This window comes from Ctenocephalides felis, unplaced genomic scaffold (assembly GCF_003426905.1).
Source record: "Ctenocephalides felis isolate EL2017-DRISC unplaced genomic scaffold, ASM342690v1 CF-g0.4_SCAFFOLD_01886, whole genome shotgun sequence".
Taxonomy (NCBI): domain Eukaryota; kingdom Metazoa; phylum Arthropoda; class Insecta; order Siphonaptera; family Pulicidae; genus Ctenocephalides; species Ctenocephalides felis.
This window is the reverse complement of record NW_020538040.1, coordinates 166584383-166593983: the sequence shown is the minus strand read 5'-3', so window position 1 is coordinate 166593983 and position 9601 is coordinate 166584383. Positions and strand designations below refer to the sequence as shown.

The 9601-nt window shown below is 31.3% G+C and overlaps 2 protein-coding genes across 2 annotated transcripts in view; both read left to right on the top strand.

Moving 5' to 3' along the window:
* Nucleotides 1-249: 249 nt before the first annotated feature.
* Nucleotides 250-2020, top strand: LOC113376200 (probable cytochrome P450 6g2). Its single transcript, XM_026616114.1, has 5 exons — nucleotides 250-992; nucleotides 1058-1276; nucleotides 1345-1490; nucleotides 1613-1724; nucleotides 1857-2020. Exons 1-5 carry the CDS (start codon nucleotides 284-286, stop codon nucleotides 2018-2020), a joined length of 1350 nt encoding a protein of 449 aa, XP_026471899.1. The 5' UTR covers nucleotides 250-283.
* A 1826-nt stretch (nucleotides 2021-3846) lies between these two features.
* Nucleotides 3847-9601, top strand: part of LOC113376199 (tyrosine-protein phosphatase 69D-like) — an 8810-nt gene continuing 3055 nt past the window's right edge. Inside the window, exons 1-9 of the mRNA XM_026616113.1 lie at nucleotides 3847-4067; nucleotides 4161-4296; nucleotides 4366-6356; nucleotides 6608-6854; nucleotides 6921-7065; nucleotides 7568-8296; nucleotides 8372-8521; nucleotides 8593-8880; nucleotides 8990-9127. Coding sequence (XP_026471898.1) covers nucleotides 3983-4067; nucleotides 4161-4296; nucleotides 4366-6356; nucleotides 6608-6854; nucleotides 6921-7065; nucleotides 7568-8296; nucleotides 8372-8521; nucleotides 8593-8880; nucleotides 8990-9127 — 3909 coding nt within the window. The 5' untranslated portion in view covers nucleotides 3847-3982. The remainder of the gene's footprint in view (nucleotides 4068-4160; nucleotides 4297-4365; nucleotides 6357-6607; nucleotides 6855-6920; nucleotides 7066-7567; nucleotides 8297-8371; nucleotides 8522-8592; nucleotides 8881-8989; nucleotides 9128-9601) is intronic.

The window sequence follows — 9601 nt, the reverse complement described above, 5'->3', positions numbered from 1 at the left end:
AGCCGGACATTATAAACAAAGATTAGATAAGATATTATGAATAGTAAATTATCTATAAATGAGTGACAAAATTACTAAATTCAATATTGCAAGTGCAAGTGAATTACAAACTTCGAATATGGAATCAATGGATTTTAATATCTACAGTTCACTTTTATTATTATTAACATTAATCGGTATATCAATTTATTATTATGTGAACCATGCTTTGTATTGGTCTTCGAGAAAAGTTCCTACCTTATGGCCTTTACCATTTGTCGGAAACTTCAAGGATTTTGTTTTAATGAAAAACAGTCCAGGAGAATTCGTAATGTCGTTTTACAAAAAAACGCAAGAACCAATTCTTGGTATTTTTGTGTTTCACAGACCTTCTTTATTCATACGAGATCCATCTTGGATCAAATCAATTTTGGTCAAGGATTTCAACATGTTCCAAGATCGTGTCTCTTCAACTGATGGCCACACTGATGCTCTAGGATCAAGAAATTTATTCAGAATTAAAAATCCTTTATGGAAAGAAATGCGAGTAAAATTGACGCCTATTTTTTCAACCGCAAAAATGAAAAGTATGTTTCCATTAATAACACAAATAGGAGAAGAATTTAACGAGTTTATAAATACAACATTAAAAAATAGAAATATAGACAATATGCGGGATTTGTGTGCAAAGTATACGACAGATGTAATAACTTCTTGTGCTTTTGGAATTCAAGCTAATTCGTTTAAAAATCCAGATGCTGAATTTCGCACCGTGGGGAAAAGGATTTTTGCCGCTGAATATAAGCGTGCGATAGAAATTAGTGCATTTTTCTTTTTTCCAGAAGTAGTAAGCATTCTTGGATTTAAGTTGTTTGAGAAATATGGCACAAAATTTTTGCGTCAATCGTTTAACGAAGTGTTGGGCGAACGCATAAAGTCTGGTACATCTAGACATGATCTGGTTGATATGCTAATAGATCTTAAAAATAATGAAGCAGCATCTGGTTCACTAAGTATATATAAAATTTTATTGCAATAAATCTTTACAGCAAGGTAAACATGACTTGTTTTTTTATAGAATTTGAAGGTGATACATTAGTAGCTCAGGCAGCTGTATTTTTTGCGGCAGGTTACGAAGCATCATCAGGTGCAATGTCATTCACATTGTATGAAATAGCTTTGCAGCCTAAAATTCAACATCGACTACGGGCGGAAATTTTAGAAAAAATTAATGAACATGGCGGTATAACATATGAAGCTATAAAAGAAATGAAATACTTGGACATGGTGCTTAGCGGTAATATTTTGGACAAAATCCTCAATATGTTTTTTATATTATGTACATTATTTATATTTATTAAATAGAAACATTGAGAAAATACCCTACTCTCCCATTTTTGGATCGAATGTGTACATCGAGATATCGACTCCCTCCTCCTTATGATCACGTAGTTTTGGAGCCTAAGACGCCAATATATCTTTCAATTCTTGCAATACATATGGATCCAAAGGTAAATTTTGAACATAAATTATACATATCGAATTAGTTTTTCATTAGTGTTGAAATCATGTTTTACCATTTCTTTATATAAATGCTTCAACATAAAACACATATAAATTATTTATATTTTAGTACTATCCAAACCCAGACAAATTTGACCCCGAAAGATTTTCAGAAAATATGAAACAAAATAGAAATCCATATACTTATATGCCCTTTGGAGCAGGACCACATAACTGTATAGGTAATCTGGATAAAATAAAAATTAAACTTGAGTTAAATTTTAGCAATATATCATAGTCGATGATATACTTAATATTTAATATTGAAGTATTCATTTTACAATTTAGAATAAAATAATGTTTTTTCTATTCAGGTGAAAGATTTGGCTTATTGCAGACAAAAGTTGGTCTCGCATACATACTAAAGGACTTCCATTTCACACCTTGTGAGAAAACGCGAGTTCCACTTCTGCTCGATTCTAAGGCAATGTTTTTAGCACCAAAAGGCGGAATTCATTTACAATTCGAAAAGATTTGAAAAATAATCTTGAATATATTATATTTGTATTATGAGCAATTATATCAGTATTACTTTAGAATACTGACGACCATAAGCAATATATTTAGTAAATGTTTTGATAAGGCTATTTTTCAATAAAATTCGGATAATTGAAATATAAATTTACATCTTATATAAAAAATGAATTATTTTTTCATACTTGAGATATTCTACTTCACAGTGTTCTTAAAATTAATTTATTTAAGATAGTGTTTGATAATCGTAAGTAAAATATATTCATTGTTATTTGCAAGAAATGTAGAGTATAATTAAATATAAGTCAATGCAGAGTATAATATAAAATATATTTTGTAGTAATTTATGAAATGGTTCATTAATTCTTTTTTCAGTATTTATAATACAAGTTTAGAAAATCCAATTCGGTTCAAAACACTTGAGAAAGTTTACATTGGCAAGAGGTGCCGAATGAATCCACGTGAGGATATATTTCTTACAATTAGAATAACGCATTTAAAATATATACATTTTCAAACTGAATTATAAAATTAAAATTCATATTTGAAGTATAAAACTTTGTATATTCTTGAAAAATTTGAAATAATGTTTATTCTGAAAATTTTGAAATTTGCTTGAACCGTATAAGTAAACTTTAAAAATTAAAAATTGGTACGGAACCCAACAATATTATAATAAAATTAGTATTTTTAAAACTTTATCAATCTGATAATTTGATGTTGATATGTCTAATGTTAATTTTTGACCGCCAAAGATCTTTTTTGTTTACTTTTTTCACTGTATCTCCGAAACCCCTAGACCTGCTTTACCAAAAATTTCACGAATTATTCATTTCGTCATTGCAAGTAACATGCTTTTTTGAATCATTCAAATCGGGTACTTCGTTCTCTCAAAAACTGAATTACCGTTTTGGCACTTTTTGCCCCGTATCTTCGAAACAGCTGGACCTGTCTTCACCAAAAACTAATCAGCACGTCTTCTTATCAATAGGAATCGAATGTTTTTTGAATCATTCAAATCGGTTGATTCGTGCGCCCAAAATCGTGGACGAAAAATGCTATCCAAACATACATACATAATATGTATACACACATACACATCCATTTTGAGGTAAGCCATAGTGTTCAGAAACCTCTGAAACGTAAAGACATAGATAAAAGAAGAGTATAAAAAAATAGTATAAAAGAAGAGTGCGTAAAGATATATAAAACTTTTCATTTTCGATTTTTTTTTGCGATTACTATAACTTACCCTATGGGAAGTTAACAAGTGCGAATGCAAGACATAAATATATTTCATATATTCTTTGGGGGCAATATATTTTGACAAGCTGGCAAAATAAGCTCCACACCACTAACCCAGCTTAAAAATTTTTTTTTTTATCATTTTATTGGGTGGAACGAAAGGTAATAAAATTATAATATTAAAGAAAGTTATTTAGCATATGAGCATTATTTTTGTAACAAAATATTTAAAAATCGCAATTATCGCCATTTTTGCAAAGCAAGCTACCTGCAAGTTTGAATCTGAAACAAAAAAATACGTAAAAATATTGATTTTGTCTGATTGACAAGTATTTGAATTAAATCAAAATTTACATCAATGGAGTTACCCCTTAAAATACGCCTGGCCCACGCATGGTCGAAGATCGCCGAAACGCATCGCTATTTCGTGTGTGGTGTCCTTAAGGATAATAAAGGATCAGATCTGGTAACATTTCATGACCGAAAGCTGTGTCAAAGTGTCATACAACAATATATGGTCATACTCAGTCAAGTGACAGGAGTAGCTTGTGTGTTGTTTGATATGCTTTTGTGTTTATTGTCAGTTTAGATGATTTTTGGTGATTTGCGTATGTGTATAATTAATTAAGTAGGATAATTAGCTTTGTGCGTAACGTATGCGAAATAATGTTTTGCGTAGTTAATATATTATAAGTAAAGACCGGCTTGTGTATTTGACGCCATGTTTAAGGACCCAGCCCTTAACATTATTTATATTTTGCCATGTATCCTATCAATAATTTATATTTCGACAATAAGTTGCGAGGGTAAGTGCACTCATTGAGGGCTCTCAGTATTTTATTACTTAACCAAAATCTAACTTTTACCTTAGATACTTACTCTTGCATTTTGATTCACAGAATATACTCAATCAGTCAAAATTACGGTAACACCGGTAAAAGTAGGATTGAATTCGACAATTGTTTGCATATACAATGCTCCGGATGTTACACCTACATGGGAATTCAATGGGGTGAACATATCTGATAATGAAAGGTTGTCTTAAGTGATGTACGAATCAAAATAATGTTTCAAATACACATTACAATCAATATTCATTTTTAGGTATAACTTTCTACAAGAAATTGAAGAAAACTCTATAACATCAAGCCTTCACATCCACAATATCACCCACGCTGACTCGGGAAATTATACTTGCACAGTTGCAATTGATGATCAAGTTTTAAGGAAGCATGCAACATTAGATGTTTACTCACCAATAGTTACTGTATCTAAATCTAACAAGCTAAAATCAAATGTTGATGGTGAACATATGTTGTATTGTTTATTTGAAGGTTTTCCATTTGGAAAATTTTATTGGTTAAGGGGCAATGATTCTACAACAATATCTTTGCTGAAAGAAAAAAGTAACATTACTTATGTTAATAATGCAACAAGGGCGAATTTGACCTTACATTTGGGTGCAATTAGTAGGAAGGATAATGGCTCCTATTATTGCATTGCAGAGGATGCCTTTGGTCACATTCATAATGATTCTGTTATTGTACTGGTGCTGGAAAAACCACAAGTTAGCATAGACTTTGTCAAAGCGGTTGGTGCTGATAAAATCTATATGAATTGGACTCTCAATGATGGGAATGATCCAGTTATAGAATATTTTGTTCAATACATGGAAGAAGGCACTGGGTCTTACACTTTTTATAATGAAAAAATACATGGAGGCAATTATTCATTTGTATTAAAAAATTTAAAGCCAAATACTGAATATAAGTTGCAAATGGCTGCATCGAACAAGCTAGGCATTGGGCAATATCATAAATATGCTCATCTTGTAAGGACTCTTAAAAAAGATCCTAATTTCATTCCTAAAATAGAGGTAAAAGGTAATACGTTTAATACCATAACGATTGGGTGGACTGCCCCACCTACAGAATTACTGGAACATATACATTATTATGAACTACTCGCTCAAGAATACAATTCAACTGATAAGAAGGAAGTTTTACAACCTGAAGATTCTCGTAACTTGCCTTACATGTTTGCAGAACTGAAAACGGCCACAATGTATTATTTTAAAGCTCGCGCTTGTAGTGATTACACACATTTGTGTGGCAATTGGTCTGAGATTGTAAATGGGACTACTATGGATGGTCTCTCGGGTCCTCCACAAAATGTCACTGTTATTTGCCATTTTGACAACATTAGTCATTTAACTTTTGTTAATGTTAGCTGGGGACCACCATTAAATAAAAATGGTAAAATCACACACTATAATGTGATTCTGGAAGGTCATGCCACTTACAAAACAAATCGCGGATTGCAAACAAATGAAACATTGACACCCAAGATGAAAAGCATAGCTGATACATCCTACAATGCACGATTTGATATGATTCCTGCAAACACTAATTACACAGTACATGTGGCCGGTGTAACTAGGACCAAAAAACCAGGTGAAAAGACTACAAAAACCTGCACCATGCCGCCTACAATTCCAAATAAAGATGATTTTCTGAGATTGAGCTGGGGAAAGGTTGAAGAACATGGCAACTGGATGTTTAAGTTAGACCTACCCAGAGTGTCAGAGAGAAATGGCCGCATATGCTGCTATAGAATATTTATCATTCGTATGGTAAATCATCAAACAATATCTGATTTACCTAGACCTGAAGATTTGTCAATATCAACTTATGAAGCAGTACATAAGAATCCATCAGGAGGTGTTTATGTAGCAGAAATGTTCACAAGCGACATGCTGAACAATGAAGTATTTTTAGGCGATGGGCGAACTGTTAATTCAAGTGTGGCTGCTTGCCAACAATGCATAGGATTGAAGCAAAAGAGAATTAATTCAATTCCATCTTTGACAATAAAAGATACAAAAGATGTGCCTGCTATAATACCATCTTTGGCAGCCGTGCCAACACTGAATTTCACTGCTACTGCAGTACCTGCTATGGAAATGGATAAAAAAACATTGAAGCTTTTGTCGAGGCGAAGAAGAGATCTTGGCCCTGAGCAATTGCATCCTCCAATTATATTTGATGGGCAACTTGATTCTCAGAGTAACTATTCAGGATTTGTTGAAATCATGGGTGATTATCACAATTATGGGTATTTTTTTTGTATAACTTAATGTTAAATGTAATTTGAAAATAGATAGTTCTCTTTAAATGAAGTATTTTTAAAATATATATATCTACAGTTTCTTGTTAGATGAATTATCTCTTAAATTTGAAAATGGTTATAATAACTAGCATTGTGTACATAAAAATTCAAATGTCTATATTGAAACATTTCTCACATCAATACTTAAATTGTTCTTATTTTTCTTTTCTATTTTTAGTGTATGGTTCCAAACCAGGTCTAGTTATACCTGCTTATAGCGACTACTTTGTTTTATTAAATCCTGGACCAGAATTTCCTTTTGCACCAGGAGCATTTGACATACTTGGAGTTGTGATACAACTTTTCTGTGGGTTGATTTTAGTTGTTTTGTTCCTTTTATTGTCACTTTGTTTGCTGCATAGATATACTAAACAAGTCGCTCAAGCACAAGGAGTAGAAATGATGACATTAAGAAATTCGTTCAGGTAATTTTTGAATAATCTTATATAGAGAACAAAACTTTCAGTAAGCATATTTAGTCTTGTTTCCAGACATCTTTGTAGAAGTTTAAGAGGACGTCATCAACTAGTGTCCTTAAGCCCTCCTGATATGGTACCCATACAGAAAGATGATTTGCTGAATGCATACATGGAACGGCATAAAGATTCAGATTATGGTTTTCAACATGAATTTGAGGTTTGTTGTTATAAGATCTTTATATAAAAAAAGTTTGTGTGAGATATCTGTCATGAAAAACATTCAGTTATAATTCATTGCTTTTTTGCACATATTAATTGAGAAGAAAACTATTCTTCTGAATTCTTTTGAAGTATTAAGAGAATATTCTGGTCTAAGGGTATGAATTGTATGTGATTTTTAAAAGGTCATATAAAAAGTCAAACAATATTTTTACTACATTTTTTTTTCAAGTTTTAATTAATGTTTTGAGAATATAAGAAATATTAAATTTAAAAGTCAAAGTTTTAATTCTAGAAGGTGATAAAGTGGAGGGTCCCAAAAATTAGCACCAGACTTTAAATTTAGAAAAATCTTGCTCCTGCACACATATTCTTGAATAGTTAATTTTTGAGATTATCCAAAAAGAACAAAATTGTTGTTGTAAAAATTCTAGATACCCCCTTAAAATTATCATATGTGATCTATTATAGCTTTTATTAATCAATGTTATTATTACTAGTTGCTTCCCGATCGTTTTCCTGACCGTACAACAAGGGCATCAGAAGCTCGTGAGAACTTATACAAGAATAGATACCCAGACATTAAAGCATATGATCAAACAAGAGTAAAGCTTGCTCAAATTGATTCTGTAACAGGCTCTGATTATATTAATGCAAACTTTGTGATGGGGTATAAAGAACGAAAGAAATTTATCTGTGCACAAGGGCCTATGGAAAATACAGTGAATGACTTCTGGAGAATGATATGGGAACAGCATTTAGAACTCATTTTGATGTTGACCAATTTAGAAGAGTATAGTAAAACAAAATGCGCAAAGTATTGGCCAGAAAAAACTGATGGAGACAAAATATATGGAGATATTACTGTAGCACATATTCAAGAGACAAGATATTCAGATTATATTGTTCGTGAATTGAAAGTATCCAGAAATATATCAGGGAGAGAAGTTGATGAACGTAATATTTTCCAATATCATTTCTTGGTTTGGAAGGATTTTATGGCCCCAGAACATCCGCATGGAATATTGAAATTTATTAAAAGAATGAATGAGGCATATTCTTTTGAGCACGGGCCTATTTTGATACATTGCAGTGCTGGTGTAGGTAGAACAGGCACTTTAGTTGCATTAGATAATTTGTTGCAACAACTCAAAGAAGAAGGACAAGTTGCTATTTTCAACACAGTTTGTGATATGAGACACCAAAGAAATTTCCTTGTACAATCACTGGTAATTGTTTTTTTTTTATCTGACAAATGTATGTTTTGTTACTTGATATTGATTAAAGCAATAATTTTATTTCAGAAACAATACATATTTGTTTATCGCACTTTAATGGAAGTAGGGCAGTATGGTGACACCGAAATTCCAGCGAATAAATTGAAGTCTACTATTGATAAGTTGAGAAGTAAAGAAAATGATAAAGACAGATGCAAACTAGATGAAGAGTTTGATGTGAGTAGTGCAATATTAAAATCTTGTAAATTTTGATTCAACAGACATTAAGTTTACAAAATTCTGTTTAGAAATTCAAGATGATCATGGAAGACCGCAAACCATATTCTGTAGGCATAGGAGAAGAAAATATAATGAAAAACAGATCTGAAGAAATTATACCTTATGATAGAAATCGTGTAATTTTGACACCTATATGTGGAAGAGAGCATTCAACATATATAAATGCCTCATTTATAGAAGGATATGACAATACAGAATCATTCATAGTGACGCAAGATCCACTTGATGACACAATTGCAGATTTTTGGAGAATGATATCAGAACAAGGCATAAGCACCCTCGTTATGTTAGCAGATGTAAATATTACATTTATTTTTAATCAAAACATAGTTTGACCAAAAGCTAAAATGTTCCATGTTTTCATTTATTTTTATATGCAATTGAGACTGTAATTTATTTTTCTAGTTGGGAGAAGGTCCTAGGAAATGCCCTCGTTATTGGCCAGATGATGAGATTTTGCATGATCACATCAGAGTTAAATATGTACAAAGTGAAAGTTGTCCATATCATACTAGACGAGAAATTATTGTTACGAACACAAAGGTAAGTGATTTGTTTGTTTAGAATATCATAGAATGTAAGAATGCTACATTTTTTTAAATATAAATAGAAGTTTAATATTTGTATTTGAAATTTTGACAAAATTCCAGAGCCATGAAATTTAGTGGAAGCTAACAAAACTAATTTTTTAACCAAATGCACAAAGAAAGTATTGGCAGCTGCTAAATCAATTTATTAAACAAAGATCATATATTTCTTAAAGCCTATTAAATCTATGTCATGTTTTACCAGAAGCATACACTTGCTGACAATTTTGTTGGTTTATACTTATTGCTTTGTTATCATTTGTTGTAACCTTAGCCTGAACACTTTATAATTATTTTCTAATTTCTTTTTTAAATTTTATATATAATATTAAATACTAATTGAGATCACGATATCATGGACAATAGTATTTATAAATAATTAAATTCTTTCTACTACTAAAACAGAATTTATTATTTTCTGCAAATCTTT

Excerpts from the sequence above, each read along its gene's own strand:
- LOC113376200 (XM_026616114.1), top strand. The coding sequence starts at position 284 with ATGAAAAACAGTCCAGGAGAATTCGTAATGTCGTTTTACAAAAAAACG. Across the intron at positions 993-1,057 it reads AGCAGCATCTGGTTCACTAA|AATTTGAAGGTGATACATTA; the intron begins GTATATATAAAA and ends GTTTTTTTATAG. Across the intron at positions 1,491-1,612 it reads CAATACATATGGATCCAAAG|TACTATCCAAACCCAGACAA; the intron begins GTAAATTTTGAA and ends TTTATATTTTAG.